This window comes from Monodon monoceros, unplaced genomic scaffold (genome assembly GCF_005190385.1).
Source record: "Monodon monoceros isolate NGI ecotype Baffin Bay Population unplaced genomic scaffold, NGI_Narwhal_1 Super_Scaffold_6, whole genome shotgun sequence".
Taxonomy (NCBI): domain Eukaryota; kingdom Metazoa; phylum Chordata; class Mammalia; order Artiodactyla; family Monodontidae; genus Monodon; species Monodon monoceros.
Genome location: NW_021703783.1, coordinates 24,089,326 through 24,108,035, shown reverse-complemented (window position 1 = coordinate 24,108,035; position 18,710 = coordinate 24,089,326). Strand labels below are relative to the sequence as shown.

Genomic DNA, 18,710 nt, shown 5'->3' with positions numbered 1-18,710 from the left:
ATTCTAGTGGTTTCCTCAGTGGTTTGGTTTTGTTGTTGGCATGTTCTCTGGCTTTGCAGGGAAAACAATGGAGAATTTGACTGAAGTTGAAAATTAGCAGTGGTGGCATTTGCATATCCTTGTGTTTATAAGTCATGCTCAGCTATATTAACTTGTGATTGAAATGAATAGCTGAGATAATCTGATAATATGGTTAAGTATTACTTCTAGTTTTTCAGTGTCCTCCTCTATTAAAAAGGAATTATAGGCTTCCCTGGTGGCTCAGTGGTTGAGAGTCCACCTGCCGATGCAGGGGACGCGAGTTCGTGCCCCGGTCCGGGAAGATCCCACATGCCACAGAGCAGCTGGGCCCGTGAGCCATGGCCGCTGAGCCTGCGCGTCCAGAGCCTGTGCTCCGCAACGGGAGAGGCCACAACAGTGAGAGGCCCGCGTACCGCAAAAAAAAAAAAAAAAAAAAAAAGAAAAAGAAAAAGAGGAATTATAATGTTTTTCCTCAAGGAATTGTTGAAATTACAAAGAAATTATAAAGAAATTAGTACATTTACATCACTTACATTTGTATCTGACACATATTATTTGCTATTATTATTGTTATTATTTGTTGTTGTTTGTTTCTAATTCACAGACATCATGGACTAAGGGGGAAAAATTCTACTGTCCAATTTCATTGTAGGAGGGGGAGGAGGAGAAGATGCAGAAAATTCACCTCTTAGACTGCTCCGTGTATGAGCTAGTAACCTCAGTCTCTGACCTCATGCTTACCAAAAAAGGGGGGCCATATCATTTTGTCTTATTTTCTCATTTAATTTTGGTCAACAACTGGAAATTGAAATCTTGAAAGGAGGTCATTTTTTTCAACCACTGCTCTCTGTGTCGTTCTAGGCTTTCATTGCTTTGGGATGCTACATTTAAAGAGTAACTTATCTGACACCTTTAACTGAACTTTTTGAGGAAATAGAACTTCTCAAGGAGGAAGAATTTGCAAACAAAGTGACACTTTATAAATGACTCTGAAATAACCATCACAGTGAGCTTTCAGTGAAACAAAATATGAATTACCTAAGTTTAACATCTGAAACCCTGTTGTTTGTTTTATATAAGGGAAACCACTTCTAATTTTTCCACTGTGTTAAAATAAACAAGCAACAGAGGGAACCTGAGAAATGAAGTTTCTAAAAGCAGACCAACCCAAGAAGGACTTTTTCATTCAGAAGTGTTGCAACCCTTTTCCTTCCCACACTGCCGTTCCCTTTCCCTTCCTGCTGCCACTTATCCACATCCTTTAAAGGAATAGCAGAAATGTCCAGGGCTGGTCTTTGTTGAGTTGGCCTGAAAATGATGGTGATAAAGGGGGAGCTGAGAAAATGCACGTAGCAGTGCTTTAACTTTTTGGAATCACAGACCTAGCTGACACTGGAGATCAAAGTCAAGGACTTTGCCTCAAAGAAATGCACAGATGCAGACATACACAATATCTCCTGTGCAGTTTCAGGAAGTGGTAAACTCCCTCAAGCCCATTTCAGGACAGAAAAGATGCACCTGCGTCCTGAGAGCTGACAGTATTCCTGGCCTTACTCCTTGCCAAGCTCTCTTTTGAGAGCTAAGGGAGAAGAAAGAATTTAAATGTAATGCTTGGGGGTGGATCCAGTCCAGAGCTTGCTAAGAGGTGGCTCTGTGTACTGTTTTTTGGAAGAAGGACGGGACTTGCCTCTTAGTGACACTGTCTCCTCCTTACGGTGCCACTTGGATGCACTTAGCTGTAACAAAACAGAAACCACATGTATTTTGTAAGCAGTCAAGTTAGATGTTTCTTTGTGAGCTAACCCACTCAGGTCTTCAAAAGGATCTCTCTCCTTATAGAACACCCTTGCTGCGTGAAGATACCACATTCAAATGCAGATTTTAAGAGTTTCTGGGGGAGGATTCCTTTGAGGAAAAATTAGACTAAAAAAAGTAAAAGAAAAAAATGAAAAAGGGCAGGGGAAACAAGAATGAGGTGGGAAATGTTTGCTGGATTATGTGGTTCAGTTTGACTTTTCTCCCTACACTTTGTACAGAAATCTGCCTATAGGTGAAAAGGACTTTAGGGTTTCCTGAAGTTTGTTGGCAATCTCCTCTTGCTTCCCTTTCATCGTCTTTATTAAAACCAGCCAATCACATGTCTTCTATGTGTATGAGTACAAGTGGGTGAACTGTGGGAGATGCAGGGTCCACACAAGTTGCTGCCCCCCTAGAAGTGACATTCTTGTAACCTAGTTTGGTTCCAAAGGTCATAGGCAGATGAGGAAATTATCACTGCATATGGGTGAGCTCTGTTTGACCACCAATGCTTAATAACTTTGTTACCTTGGATAAATTACTTAACCTCATAAAACCTTAGCATCCTTTTTTTTAGGGGTAAGACATTTGTGAGCTAGTTTGTGGGTGGAAGACATTGTCCCTCTCAAATTACATTCAGTAGGCAAATTAAATCTTATTTTGTTTAAGATCATCCCTGTGACTAGTGTAATCACATAGTTGCCAGAATACCTGGGTTATTTGGGATTAGATGGGATAGTAATATTTATAGCTAACTAGTTTACAGTTAGGTTGTGTTTCATATATTATCTCACTTATTCTTCACAATTTCCTGTGAAGTAGATACTATTATTTTCCACTCTTTTATAAGTGAGAAAGATGTGCAGAGATGTTAGAAAACTTGCCCAAGATTATCCAGACAGTAGGCAGCAGAGCTGGGGGATTGAAACCCACGTGGTCTGGTTCCAGAAGCCATGCTCTTAGCTATGATCCTTTCCAGCCTTCTTCTGAGCTAGTCTATTCACACTGAAAGGAAAACATTATTTGTGATGGACTCTGACACTTATTTAAGGTGTTTTTTCTTTCCTGTTTCAGGTATCTGACAGCAAGCCGCAATAGAAACTTCTTGCTTACCATGAGGCCATTCTTAAAAAGGGCCATTTTGGTCATAAGTTATGTAAGTACATATATGCTTTTGAAATATCTGATAAGAAATATTTCACTTTAATTTGACTCAGAGACATGATCCAGATTGTTTGAGTCAGCAGTAGCGTCTAACAATATGATCTTAAGATCAAAGAATTTACATGCTATAAATGTTACAAAGCCTTGGAATGTATGTATGGAAGCATTCTAGGGATATGTGAACTCAATGACACCAGCAGTATTAACTATAATATTTTTTGTGCCGTTTTCAAGGTGCTGATGCTGTGTTGTCTCTGCAACACAAACCTGGCTGTATCAGTTATCTAGTGCTGCACTTATATAAAAAGCATTCATGAAGTAAGCCAGTGATATTCATGGGAAAAAGTCCAGGCTTAACTACCTCCCAAAATTAATCTTTACCTTTTATTGAAGCAAAGATTTCCCTCTGACTTTATCAGAAACAACATAATTGGTCCTATTGGAATGAGAATGACATCTAGAAGGTCTGTGTGGGTGAATTCTTCTATAAACAGAATTTATCGCCACAGAAGTGTCTCTGGCCTCTGGTTTTCTTATGCACCTTTGCAATAGGATAGCACCATTCAGTGATAAAATTCCACTGAGTAGACACAAAAGATATTTCTTGGGGTTGTTGAAATAACTCTTGCATGAGTGGTCTGCTCCAGAGCATTTGAGAGTTGGAGCATTTCCAAATGTATTTATTCAGGACACAGAAGTATCATCTATCATAGTTTAAGTTAACTTTCGTGGGGCTCTGTGAGAGGGATGGTTAATAACCTGGGCATTGGAGACCAATGACATGAGTCCAACTCCTGGATCTTGCAATTTACTAGCTGTGGGATTCTGGGCAAATTGGGAGGCCTCAGGTTGATGAAAGCCTTTCGTGGATAACAGTGGATAACAGCTAATAAGTGCTTGAAACTGATGACTGTTATTAAGATTTGCTTGCCTTTCCATCATCACCTTCATTGTTTACTCTTCCCTCTACCCAACTACTTTCCTACTCACCTTCAATGTTAGGATTTTACAGAAATGCTCACTAGAAAAAGTGTTTGTAGATCAAAATATTTGTAAAGCATCAGAAAGTATCCTCCAGAAAGGTGGGGCTTACTCCCGACAATCAATGATTTTCTTACCAAATCTTCTTTTCTCTGAAGGTGATTGTTGTTCTGTACTTCCGTCTGTGGATAATGGGAGGATCTATGCCCCTCTTTTCAGAGCAGGATAATCCAGCTTCATTTTCACCTTACATTCTTACAAGGTCAGTAGAAATACATTTTTTTAACTTTACTTGGTATTTATCAGGTTGTTTTAAATAATCTTAAGCGATATGTTGTCTTTGCATTTTAAGGAAAGAAAGGTTGTCTTCTATTCAGGGCGTGTGGAGAAAAGAAACTACTGTTTAGATGTTTGGAATTCTTTTCAACAAATGGTGCTGTTTTGTCAATATTACTGGTATTGTTCTCATATTGGTATATATTTGTTTACTCAACAAGCATTTTGTTGAGCACTTATCAATAATAAATATCTATTGAGGGACTTCCCTGGTGGCACAGTGGTTAAGAATCTGCCTGCCAATGCAGGGGACACGAGTTTGAGCCCTGATCCGGGAAGATCCCTCATGCCGCAGAGAAACTAAGCCCGTGCACCACAACTACTGAGGCTGCACTCTAGAGCCCGCGAGCCACAACTACTGAGCCCTCGTGCCACAACTGCTGAAGCCCGCGTGCCTAGAGCCCGTGCTCTGCACCAAGAAGCCCACGCACTGTAACGAAGAGTATCCCCTGCTCGCTGCAACTAGAGAAAGCCCATGCGCAGCAACGAAGACCCAATGCAGCCAAAAAAAAAAAAAAAAAAAGCTTTTGAGTGGCTCATATGGCAAATGTTACAGGACAATGCACTGAGAGGTGTGTAGAGGTTGACTGGACATTATAACTACTTGTAAGGTTAAAATCAGCAGGGAAGTTGAAAGTGGCGAACAGAAATGAACAACAATTTTTGCTAAGATACAGTCAGTTATATCTTACCATTTGTCCTTAAGAGATTTAAGATAGTGGATCAAGAAGTGATGTTGACTAATGGATCTTGTTCATTGAGAGGGTTTTAATTCCTTACCCAATCTGCTGTGATGTACTTCTGACACTTTCAGATATAATTATATTTGACAGTTTTCATAATGTTTCTTCAGGATATATTATTCTATAATGTTTATACATTAAGGTGTACTGTTCTTAAATTTTCATAGTTTTATGTTCTTTTTAATGTCTAATATCATTTTTGTAATAGTGACCTTCCCTTTTCTGTGTTTGCAAAGACATAATAAATCTGAAACCTTGACCAACAGCACATTTATATTTCAGCTTACTTGTATCTCTTAGGGATGGGAGATTGTTGGATTTTGTTTTTATAAAGCCAGGCTTGCTTTATTTCATTCATTTACTTTATATGTTTTAATTGATAAATTTTTACTCTTTTTTCATTGTATGTTCTTCTTTTTTGTTCTCAGTGTTTTCTGCCTTTCTAAAGACTATTTTCCATTCAAAAAGGATACTTCCAATTTGTTTGACCCATTTTTCTAATAAATGTTACGTCACAGTTGTTTGCATTACTTGCAACATCTATTTGTGTTAAAAAATCTTGAATATGCTTCAGAAACCATATGGTATACAGCCTCCAGTGTTGGCTTATCCCTTTGTGATAGTCTAGAGACTTATAAATTGTTGTTTATGTCTTATATTTTTCAAAATATTGTTTAATTAGTCCATTCATTAAGTTTGACATCTGTAGCCAGCTTTTTGTTAATATTGCAATCTACTTGTCCTTTTAGGTTTCTCTCACTGGCTTTCAACATCTCCAGGGCTCCTTGTCTGGATATTTTTAGCTCATTGAGAAATTGTTTCAGGCTCTGCAGCTCCTTCAATAGCTATTTTCTGCCTTTAAGCGAAAAAAACAGCTTTGCCAGATCCTGGTCTTGCTTTTGGCTCCATTTCCCTTGGCCCTCGGTTGGTCTCCCTCCAAGCTTTCTTGTCTGCTGAATTTGAGCATTCATTCTTGTCTTTATAGTTAGATGCAGCCCATTCCCTGAGCGTACCAGTCTCCAAACGCCAAGCTGCGCAAAGCAACAGATGAATGAGAACAAGAACGTATTGCTCTCAAGTCACCAACCAGTCATTTCATTCTTATCTCTGTCATCAGCAAACACGTGCCTACCCCACTGTCCTTGGTGTCAGGACAAGGTGCCTTTGGTCTCTGGCTCACTGCCCTTCTGTCTATACCATCTTAGCTGCCAGGGGGGTCAGATTGCATTTTTATTCCTGCTGGTGGTCAAAAAAAATTCTTTGGTGGAACCTCTGGCAGAATTAGGATCTTGGGCCGGTCATTCACCATGTTCTACCTTTTACTTCCAAGGTTTTTACGTATTTTTTCTGAGGGGTCTGATACACATTTCATCCAGGACTTTCTGTCTGTGAATCCATCTGAATGACTATTCTCAGGCAATTCAATCAATATAAAGTGATAGAACAGAATATTCTAACATCTTTATATTCTCCCACTTGTAAAAAAAAAAAAAAAACATATCTTTCTGTTTTTGTGTTTCATCCTTAAAATACATAGATACCCTGGGACATTTCAGTGACAGTTGCTGTAAATGGCCTTTCACATTCCTCTAAGATAGCTGCATTATAATTGACTCTTTTAAGCATCCAGAACATTGTCGTTAATTCCTTTCCTGAGTAAAGTTTCTAGTCTTCTTGCATAATTGTTTGACCTCTGGTATAATGATGATTCTTAAACTGGATTACCTTAGTCTGGTTCCAATTCTGTTGGCTTTTTTTTTTTTTTCTTCTCATCAGCTGTACCGTTTAGCTATGATTTGGCTGGCCCTGTGAATCTGTCTTTACCAGTCAAAGGTTTGTCAGTCAGCTATGTCAATTGATCTCATTATTGCTTCACCTCTTTTACTGGATTTGTAAACTGAACAACTTTTATAGCATCTTTGCTTCTATCTTGCAAGGATATCTTCTTTTAAAGTAGGTATAATAACTTTATTATCAGGTGAGAGTTTTCCAACTAGCTTTCTCTTCTCTTAATAATTGTTATAGTTATTAATTACATGTAATTTTACAAAATATCCTACTAGCTTTTAAAAGTTGCTCGGTCAACTCTGGTTTTTGGTTTGTTTCACATGACTTCTTGTGATTTTAGTTCTGAGATTCCTTCTCTTTTAGGTGATCCATTCCCATGTGTTTAGCTAAGAGGAAATACCCCGCCATTTTCTGCCTAACAAAACAGATGCAAAATTGTTGTGGTATGCTCATGAGAAACCTTTCTTAAGAAAAATTATCTCAGACATGAGAATAAGAAAAAACATGACCGTGGCATTCACTGTAATGTAGAACATTGTCTAACAAACCTAGAGGAATACAACTTTGGTTGACTTATTATTCACACTTACTGTATTTTACAACTCTGTCAACTTAGAATTTTATGTGTAGAAATCTGACAGGTGTGATTATTTCTTCTCTCTCAAGTAGAAAATAAAATTTCAAATGTTATTTTTATTGCCTTGCAAGACATTGGGCAAATTTGTATCTAATTCACCAGCTCATTCCTTTTTATTTTTTCATGAACCATGAAAACTTGTTTTTCAAATTTAGTTTGTATATATCGACACATATATACTTATATGTTTCTTATATATATTCAATTTATATTTAATAACAGCTTGAGATATAATTTAAATGCATATAATTCATCTGTTTAACGTGTACAATTCAATGGTTTTTAGTATATTCACAGAGCCATGCAGCTATCATCACAATCAAATTTAGAACACCTCCCCAAAAAGAAACCTCATATCCATTAGCAGCTGTTCCCTATTTCACCCCAGTCCCCCGGCCTTAGACAACCATTGACCTACTTTTTATCTCTATAGAATTACTTATTTTGGATATATTATATCAATGGAATCATATGATGTGTGATCTTTAGTGACTGGCTTCTTTTACTTAGTAAACTGTGTTCAAGATTCATCGTGTCATAGCATACATATATTAATATTTATTTCTTTTTTATTCTGCAGTAGTATGCCATTTTATAGATACATCACTTTTTATTTTACCCTTTATCTGTTGATGGACGTTTGGGTTGTTTCCATGTAATGGAATGTTTTGGCTATTACATATAATGCTGCTATGAACATTCATGTACAAGTTTTTGTTTGAATGTATGTTTTGATTTCTCTTGCATATGTACCAAGGAGTGGAATTGCCAGATCATATATGTTAACTCTATATTTGACTTTTTTTTTTTAGCACAAGAATGTTTATTTAGTTTTATTTTTTTGGCTGCATTGGGTCTTCATTGCTGCGCACGGGCTTTCTCCAGTTGCAGCGAGCAGGGGCTTCTCTTGTTGCAGAGCATGGGCTCTAGGTACGTGTGCTTCAGTAGCTGTGGCACGCAGACTCATGGTAGTTGTGGCGCATGGGCTTAGTTGTTCCAAAGCATGTGGGATCTTCCTGGACCAGGAATCGAACCCTTGTCCCCTGCATTGGCGGGCGGATTCCCAACCACTGTGCCACCAGGGAAGTCCCCTATATTTAACTTTTTGAGGAACTGCCAGACTGTTTACCAAAGCGGTTTTACCATTTTACATTTCTACCAGCAGTCTGTGAGGGCTCCAGTTTCTCCACATACTCTTCAACACTTGTCTTTTTGACAGTCTTTTTGTTGTTGTTTTAATTATAGCCATACAAGTGGGTGTGAAATGGCATCTTATTGTGGTTTTGATTTGCATTTCCCTGATGACTAATGGTGTTGAGCATCTTTATATATATATATATATTGGCCATTTCTATATCTTCTTTGGAGAACTGTCTGTTCAGATCCTTTGTCCAGTTTTTAATTGGGTTATTTGTCCTTTTATTATTGAGTTATAATAGTTCTTTATATATTCTACATATGATATTTATATATTCTAGATATATGATTTATGAACTTTTTTTTACCTTTCTGTGGGTTGTTGTTTCACTTTCTTTTTTTTTTTCTTTTTTTTTTTTTTGCGGTACACGGGCCTCTCACTGTTGTGGCCTCTCCCATTGCGGAGCACAGGCTCCAGACGCGCAGGCTCAGCAGCCATGGCTCACGGGCCCAGCCGTGTCCCCTGCATCGGCAGGCGGACTCTTAACCACTGTGCTACCACGGAAGCCCTGTTTCGCTTTCTTGATGGTGATCTTTGAGGCACAAAAGTTTTTAATTTTAATGAAATCCAATTTATCTGTTTTTTGGTTGTTGTTACTTATGCTTTTGCTGTTATATCTAAGAGGGTTTTGCCTAACTCAATTTCTCTTCTAAATTGGCTTTGTCAAATGTCTGATTCCCTTATTAATAAGTTATGTAAACTTTTAGTCTTCACTGTGTATTTGTACAGGGTTATGTTTTTAATATTTTTTAAATTGTACTTTGATACAGTTTATGTTAACAGCATTTCGGAGGCCGTTTATAATTTGGCTTTTAATTTTTGTCCATTGGGCATGTCCAATCAACAAGATAGATCCATACAGAATTGGGGGAGGGGGTCATCATTATTCAGGATATGCTGGCAACAAGCTCTTAATATTCTACCTTTCCATTTTATTCCAAACATTCAGATTGTATTAACTGTCAGTAATTCTATGTGACTGATCAATAACTTTTTTTTTTTTTTTTTTTTTGCGGTACGCGGGCCTCTCACTGTTGTGGCCTCTCCCGTTGTGGAGCACAGGCTCTGGACGCGCAGGCTCAGCGGCCATGGCTCACGGGCCCAGCTGCTCTGCGGCATGTGGGATCTTCCCGGACCGGGGCACGAACCCGTTTTCCCTGCATTGGCAGGCGGACTCTCAACCACTGCGCCACCAGGGAAGCCCAGATCAATAACTTTTTAAATCTGTAATTGAGATTTGTGTGGATCAACTGAATGACGTGACATTGAATGATACATGTTTCTGCTTTTGACTTGAGAAGAAAAGTGTCATTAGAAGTTGAAGAACAGGGCTTCCCTGGTAGTACAGTGGTTAAGAATCTGCCTGCCAATGCAGGGGACATGGGTTCGAACCCTGGGACACGGGTTTGGGTTCAGGAAAATCCCACACGCCGTGAAGCAACTAAGCCCATGAGCCACAACTACTCAGCCTGTGCTCTAGAGCCCATGGGCCACAACTACTGAAGCCTGTGCGCCTAGAGCCCGTGCTCTACAACAAGAGAAGCCACGGCAATGAGAAGACTGGGCACCGCAACAAAGAGTAGCCCCTGCTCGCCACAACTAGAGAAAGCCTGTGCACAGCAACGAAGACCTAACGCAGCCGAAAATAAATAAAATAAAATAAATTAGTTAAAACCCAAAAAAGAAGTTGAAGAACAGAAAAAGTGTTGTATTTCGATTGCACAACTTTTTCTCGACAAGCAAGTTGGAAAATTTTGCCTCATATGTCCAAATCCCTCCCATCCCTTGTGGAATTTCTGTAGAAACAAGAGCTAGAAGTTTTCACCAGATGTAGAAGGGAGTGAATGGAGACAAAAACCATGTACTAAAACAGACAAAAACCAAAACAAAACAGGTTAGCGATTTTGGAAATTTGAGATTGGAAAATTTTGAAATTGGATTTAAATGTAGAAAGGGGCTAGAGCCAAGTGTTGTGGGTGGGTTTTGAGTAGGAATCCCAAATTAAAGATTAAACCAAGAACAGGTGCATGTTGGGGGCAGTGGAGGGTGGGGCTGAGGGCCAGAGTGATTGTCTAGATCTGTGGTGTCCACTACAAGAGCCACGAACCACATGAGGCTACCGGCTAGTCTGAACTGAGATGTGCTGTAAGTATAAATAAAGTACACACAGGATTTTTTTTTTTTTTTGATTTGATTTTTGGCTGCGTTGGGTTTTCATTGTTGCATGCGGGCTTTCTCTAGTTGCGGTGAGTGGGGGCTACTCTTCATTGTGGTGTGAGAGCTTCTCATTGCTGTGGCTTCTCTTTGTTGCGGAGCACGGGCTCTGGGCGCGTGGGCTTCAGTAGTTGCGGCACACAGGCTCAGTAGTTGTGGCTCACAGGCTCTAGAGCGCAGGCTCAGTAGTTGTGGCTCACGGGCTTAGTTGCTCCATGGCATGTGGGATCTTACCAGACCAGGGCTCGAACCTGTGTCCCCTACGTTGGCAGGCGGATTCTTAACCACTGCGCCACCAGGGAAGTGCCTACACAGGATTTTGAAGACAAAATTCTGTAAGAATAAAAGAATGCAAAATACCTCATTAATACATTTATATTGATTATACCCCATAAATTATATATACGTTGAAATGATATTTTGAGTATATTCTTGAAACAAAATATATTATTAAATTAATTTACCATGTTTCATTTTCCTCTCTTTAACATAGCTAATAAAACCTTGAAATTATGCATGCTTTTACTATATTTCTTTTGGATAGCACTGGCCTAGAACAAGTGCTGGGGCTCTTGGCTTAACTCTGGGAGAAGGACAGGGAGGTTGGAGGACTGGCTAGTGGAGCACACCCAGTGCACTCTGCAGCCTTCCTCTGCCTCTGGTTTGGGTGGTTTCTTCTAGTCTGCCACCGTGTGTTTCACTCAGCTGATTCTGAGTGGTGGAGGGATTTTATTGCACTCCATCTTTTGGTGTGACGACTAACTTAGTCCCATCTGAAAAAAATGTCCTTTAGGGACCAAGACCACGGGTGCTCGTGACACATCTTATAAATTACCACCCAAAATTATGCCCTGACTGCAGCTGTCCCGGGCTTTATGATTTTACTCCAGCCAGATTGCCAAACCTGCATGTGTCTTGAAAGTACTTGTGAATCATGCTGAAACATCAGTGCTGGGGTCCAGTGCCCGAAGATTCTGCTTTGGTGGTTATGGTGGACTTGCATTTGAGGAGTCATGGAATAGGTCTGTGTGCAGCTTGTTCTGTCAGAGAATTGTCATTTAGCCCAGAATTTACTTCTCTCTATGTGTCTCTTTAGAAATGTGGTACTTTGACATTCAATTTTGGAAATCTTGGATAAAAAATAAAAACAAAAGCGGAGGTTAAGTATGGCTTCTGCATAGGGCTGGACCCTGCAGAAGGGATAACATTGTTTCCGCTATTAAGGTGCCTGCCTGCTGTCTAGTAACTGGTTTTCTGTCTTAACCAGATTCGAAGAGGACGGAACATAAAGCAGTATATGCTTGACCAAAGAAGTATTGCCTTTCTAATATTAAAAATGGTTGTCTTTCAAATCCAGGATATAGATAAAATAGGATTTTTCAGTGAATGTAAGGCCTCCCATCAGCATCATGTTTTTTCATGAGATGTGGTCCTGGATAAGCAGGTGGAATATATCTTCTTAAGTGGATAGATGTGTTTCTGCTGTTCGGCTATCCAGACAAAGTCTTGTATTACTTGTTGGAAGACATCAAGGTATGAAATAATGAGATTAAGATAGAACTCAACATTCTCCTTCTAAAGAAGCTTCTTTTTCTGTCTCCATTTTCAGCTGATAATTTCAAACAGGCACAAAACCTTAGGTTTTGATTGTTACAGCCTTAGGGCACTATGTTTAGTAATGTTTATAGCCCTTAAAGCCCCTAACATGGGGGCTATCTCATAACATAACGTATCACTGAACAAACTGAATGAAAATTTAAATTATTTTTTAAAACAAACAAAACCACCCTGTGCTTAAAGAGAGTCGAGCAAACGTCGCTGCTTTGTTTTTGCTTCAGCAACTAGCAGGGCCTTCACACATGAAATGAAACTGAAGTTATTCTGATTTTTAAAGCAGTGGTCACCAAACTAGAGTGAATATCAGAGGCACCCTGGGAAGTATGCTAAAAATAAGACTTTCTGATTCAGGTTGGAGAAATTCTGATTGAATGGATCACAAGGTTGGGTGAGAGATTCTGTATCTGATCAGCAGCCTAATTGTTTTGGGGGGGGAGGAGGAGGTGTTACCCTTTCTGAAATCCTCAGGTATGAACTGTGTCCTCTGTAGCTGAAGAGTGCTCTACAAGGTGTGTGTTGTCCCCATTGTGTATTTTGTATCATGTTCTTAGAAACATAGCTTGGGGATGAAAGAGATGGTCAAGGTCACTGAGTGTAGTTTCCCAAACTGAAAGGACACTATGTAATAGTAATTCCTCTAATTGTCTTAGACCCCTGGAATGAAGGGGTAAAAAAACGAAGAAGAAAGAGGAAGGAGTCAGAAGAGGGAGACTGTGGTGGTAGCAAATTCTACCTGTGGACTAGGGAGCAGGGCTGGGAAAGGCTGGTCTGGATCACTTTACTGCTTGAAGAAAATATAGAATGCTTTAAATCTACTTACTGTGTTTCCATTAGAATATTAAATCCATGAGAAGCTGATAAAAATTAGAGACGATTCTTTTATTTTTGCTAACAATGGAACATAAAGGCAAAACTTGCTTTTCATAATGAATAAAATGCCAAACCCAAGCTTTTAATTTGATTCTACTTCTTGCCGTATGATACTCTAACAAATATTTCCATCAGTGCAGTCATCTGTTTACTGGGCTGGAGAGGTGGCTACACGCTGGTTTTAAGTTTGTCGGCCCTGCTTCGACTAAAATTTAAAGGTTTGTTGTGGTTTTTTTTTTTTGGTATAAAAGGTCAAGTTCATCCAGGTTGCACTGTTTAAGGAATAAGTCAGAATCTCAGGCAGGTGTTTCTTCATGAAATACCAGTATTTGACCCATCGTATTTCCTCTCTACATTGTATGAGGAGCCAGAAAACCCTGTCTTGTATGCAGGGTCTCCTATGGGTCTCTTGCAGGGCATTGAACAAGTCTGCCTCTCTAAGGCTGTTTCCCTTGCTGCAAGAAGGGTAGAGACTGAGTTGGGATCAGGTAATCCCTATATGCAGATACTTTGTAAGCTAGAAAATGCTGTACATGCCTAAGGGATGTTCAGTGTTGTTGGATGTAGTTCATTAATAGACCACTGGGATTCTGTGTGGAATCTGGAACCTGCACCTGATGTATATATGGTCAGCAGTTGGTATGTTTGCTCAGTGGAAGTTACACCTGAACGTTCGTTTGAAATAAAGATGTTAAATGCTTTATAGAGAGAAACAGACTCTAGGTAAGAAATGAACCTAGTATTTATTTTGCAGAAAGAATTATTTACCTTTTTAGAGGTAAATGGGTAAGAAGTTGTTGCTGGAAGTCTTAGATGTTGAAATTCATATTTTCTGCTCTGAGGAGACTGTCTCTGTTAATAAGATAACTGTATTAATGGTGCATTAAAAAGGTCAGAGAGACTTAATGGCATTTCAGATTCACTTTATAGTTTATCCATGGTAACAAGAATTCTCATTTGAACTATTATTCATTGCAGTTTAATGCAAAATAAGAAAAAGTAAGCTTGGCATAGCTTTATAAGGATGCTCTGTGACATGTGAGGGGAGTGAGTGCCTTTACTCAGACACTCCTCATTACTAGATGGTGTCCCAGGAGCCAGCATTACACAAGGTGCTGAGGGGCCTACACAAGGGCAGAATCTTCAGCCTGTGCCCTTTAGCTACAAGTGTGGACAACTGGAAATCTAGCAGGTATCTTTTATGAGACTAGAAAAATATATGGTTGCCTCAAGCCAAAATAAAAGTATCTAATTTAAATATTTTTAGATTTTTAGGCATTATTTTACTATCAGGTTAATTTCTGAAAACCTGTCTACTTAAAGAGCTGGGTGCTGGGGAAATAACTATAAATAAGACTCAACCCTGTCCCCGAGGAGCTTCTGTTTTAGTGGGAAGACAGGCACATCACCAACGGGAAGTTACAGGGCAGTGTGTAAGCCCCGAGGCTGTGGGAGCTCATATACGGGACTCCAGCCTGGCCTGGGGGTTGGGGGGAGTGGTAACAGGGAAGGCCTGTCAGAAGAAGTGACACCTTTGTCGGGACCTGAAGGATCAGGAATTGGAGTTTGGCCAACCTGTGAGAGTTGATTCCGAAAGATGAGGTGAGCCAGTCAGGTGCTGCTCTCAGGAGTTTGAAACCTAAGAGTGAGGCTGTGAAGACTGAAGTGACAGGTGTGTGAAGGCAGGAGGAAAGGAGAGCTGGGCAGCCCTGACGACCATGCTGCAGCCTCAGTCATGAGAAGCATGACTAAGGAGCCCCGGAGCAGAGGGAGGAGATGAAGCAAGGCTAAGAGACGCAGGGCAACCGTGAGGAAGGCCTGTGGCCTAGAGGGAAGCCTACCTTTCTTGTAGCTGCTTGGTTCTGGTTCCTAAGAAGTCTGGTTTTGCTCTTAATTTCCTGTCTTCTGATTCTTATGGGAATTTTAAAAATAACTCTCCCTTTAACTGGTTTGATTAGACCGTTGGTCCTCATAATCTGGAAGAACTTTAAAAACAAAACACAATGAGAAACTGGCTGGAGAGCCCCTTGGATCTCTTTTCCTATTTCATGAGTAGTTGGAAATGGTCTTGCCATCTCTGTTCCCGGGTGCTAAAGCATCAAGTATCAGTATTCAGTGCTACTTACGGGCCTTTGCCCATGGATGGAATGCCCCAAGGGCAGGCCTCAGCACTTGTCTGGCACCTTCTACTCTGTTGCCACCAGGGAGCTAAGGGATGAGGGCCGTAGACAAGCTTCTACATCAGCCATTCAGCTGGGCTCGCCTTGTGGCTTTCTACCCCAGCCCTGTGTGCCGGGGATCAGGGCCTGCTTCCAGTCATCCCATCCTTGTCTGTAAATGGTTTTCCCTGATTTTCTTTCCTTTTGTGTCACCTGCTTTTGTTCCACATTACCCATTGTGACATTCATCCATGTTGTTGTATTCATTCTCATTGCTGAATGGATTTCCATTCAATGAATATACAATGTAGGTATCGATTTTATTGTAGATGGACATCTGGGTTGTTTCCAGTTTGGGGTGTTAATAGTAGTGCTGCCCATGACATAGAAACATCCCAAATGTCCACCGACAGAGGAGTACATGAAGAAGATGTGGTGTGTGTGTGAGTGTGTGTGTGTGTGTGTGTGTGTGTATAAATAAACACAATGGAATACTACTCAGCCATAAAAAGAATGAAATAATGCCGTTTGCAGCAACATGGATGGACCTAGAGATTATCGTACTAAGTGAAGTAAGTCAAACAGAGAAAGACAAATATCATATGATATCACTTACATGTGGAATCTAAAAAAATGGTACAAATGAACTTATTTACAAAACAGAAATAGACTCACAGACATAGTGAACAAACTTACGGTTACCAAAGGGGAAAGGGGGGGAGGGATAAATTGGGAATTTGGGATTAACAGATACGCACTACTATGTATAAAATAGATAAAAAACAAAGACCCACTGTATAGCACAGGGAACTATTTTCAATACCTGTACTAAACCATACTGGAAAAGAATCTGAAAAAGAATATAAATGTATATATATATATATATATATATATATACACACACACACACACATACATACACACATATATAACTAAATCAGTTTGATGTACACCTGGACCATTGTGAATCAACTTACTTCAATAAACATTTAAAAAAATAATAGTGCTGCTATGAACAATCTTGTAAATGTCTTTTGGTTAACATATGTGTGCAGCACTGTTGGGTAGGAACTTAGGCGTAGAATTGCTACATCATGAAGTATGCATTTATTCTACTTTCATGAAACTGCCTGAACTTCTCCAACATGGTTTAATCAATTCACAGGAATGTTTCAAAGTTCCGGTTTCTCCACATCCTCACTAACATTTGACATAATATTTTTCATTTTAGACATTTTAGCAGGAGTCATCGTATCATTTGTATATTATACATTTTTAATCCTGTACTCTAATTTACCCATATTTTTAACTGTCCTCAGAAAGTGTTATGTTTGTTTACAATTTGAAGCCATTTTTGTTTGGGGGACCTGCCTGGATTCTCTATCTGCCATCTTTCCACCTATTTAAATTCTGCATAGATTCTGGGAGGGCATTTCTTAATCCTCTGTTTTTCATTAATCTGTCACTTCTTAGAACTCCATTGAAATTTGGTGTCTATATTTCACTATTACCCAACCATGTAATATGTGCATGTCTTCTCACCACCGATGCTGTGAAAATGTCCTTGTGGAAGATGAGGGCTAGCTCTGATTACCCTTCAGCACCTGTAAAAGTGCACAGAGTAAGTATTCAACATTTAGTGAGTTGGTGTCAGGGTCTCCTGTTCATTGAGAACGTAGTTCAGTAAATGGCTTTCTTTGGCCATAGTCCCAGGGAAGGTTACAAGGAGAAGATGCTGATGACAATAAGCAGGTTATGCCTACAAAGGCCTATCATTATTGCTGGGATACAGCGAAACTATGGAGATCCTTTTTTTTTTGCGGTACGCGGGCCTCTCACTGTTGTGGCCTCTCCCGTCGTTACGGAGCACAGGCTCCGGACACACAGGCTCAGCGGCCATGGCTCACGGGCCCAGCCGCTCCACGGCACGTGGGATCCTCCCGGACCGGGGCACGAACCCGTGTCCCCTGCATTGGCAGGTGGACTCTCAACCACTGTGCCACCAGGGAAGCCCATGGAGATCCTTTTGAAGCATCAATGGAATACAGGAGTTGTGAGGATGAAAATAAGGGACAGCCTAGGGAGGGGCAGGACAGATCACCAAAACCCAGTGGACAGAGGTAGAGTCAGGGTAAGGTGGGGTGCTCCACTCTGGAGGTACCGTTGCTATTTTGACAGTGTTAGCCAGTGCCCTTCCCAAGAGGATGCAGTGTGTATACAGTGGACCCAGTGTCCCATATTTATGAAATGGTGGAGGATTTTGTAGATGAAAGAGAAAGAAGGATCCTTTGAGCAGAAACATTTCTATATAAAACAAGCAAGTGCTGCATGTTTCTGCTTGCAGTGCATGGTTTTTTCATATGTACCTGTCATAGGCATCTTTATGTTAGGCTCATGTTATTTCTTAGCCAAAAAGGTTTTTTCAAAGACAACAGAATTTATGTATATTTTAGCAGTTAAAGCACTCTAATTTTTTTCTTGATAAAAATGAAGATTTAGGGCTTCCCTGGTGGCGCAGTGGTTGAGAGTCCGCCTGCCGATGCAGGGGACACGGGTTCGTGCCCCGGTCCGGGAAGATCCCACATGCCGCGGAGCGGCTGGGCCCGTGAGCCATGGCCGCTGAGCCTGCGCGTCCGGAGCCTGTGCCCCGCAATGGGAGAGGCCGCAACAGTGAGAGGCCCGCGTACCGCAAAAAAAAAAAAAGATTTAGATTTAAAGAGTGCCACACTATTTACAATAGCCAGGATATAGAAGCAACCTAAATGTCCATCGACAGATGAATGGATGAAGAAGATGTGGCACATATATACAATGGAATATTACTCAGCCATAAAAAGAAAGGAAATTGAGTTATTTGTAGTGAGGTGGATGGACCTAGAGTCTGTTATGCAGAGTGAAGTAAGTCAGAAAGAGGAAAACAAATACCGTATGCTAATGCGTATATATGGAATCTAGAAAAATGGTACTGATGGACCTAGTGGCAGGGCAGGAATAAAGACACATACGTAGAGAATGAACTTGAGGACACAGGGTGGGAAGAGGAGGCTGGGACGAAGTGAGAGAGTGGCATTGACAATATATACACTACCAAATAGATAGATAGCTATTGGGAAGCAGCCGCAGAGCACAGGGAGATCAGCTCTGGGCTTTGTGACCACCTAGAGGGGTGGGGTAGGGAGGGTGGG

General features: G+C 40.3%; 1 protein-coding gene across 3 annotated transcripts in view; it reads left to right on the top strand.

The window, feature by feature from the left end:
* Positions 1-18,710, top strand: part of TMTC1 (transmembrane and tetratricopeptide repeat containing 1) — a 260,748-nt gene that overhangs the window by 118,336 nt on the left and 123,702 nt on the right. For all 3 annotated transcript variants that reach the window (XM_029204345.1, XM_029204346.1, XM_029204347.1), the window contains exons 6-7: positions 2,893-2,974; positions 4,122-4,225. In XM_029204345.1, the coding sequence (XP_029060178.1) occupies positions 2,893-2,974; positions 4,122-4,225 (186 nt within the window). The remainder of the gene's footprint in view (positions 1-2,892; positions 2,975-4,121; positions 4,226-18,710) is intronic.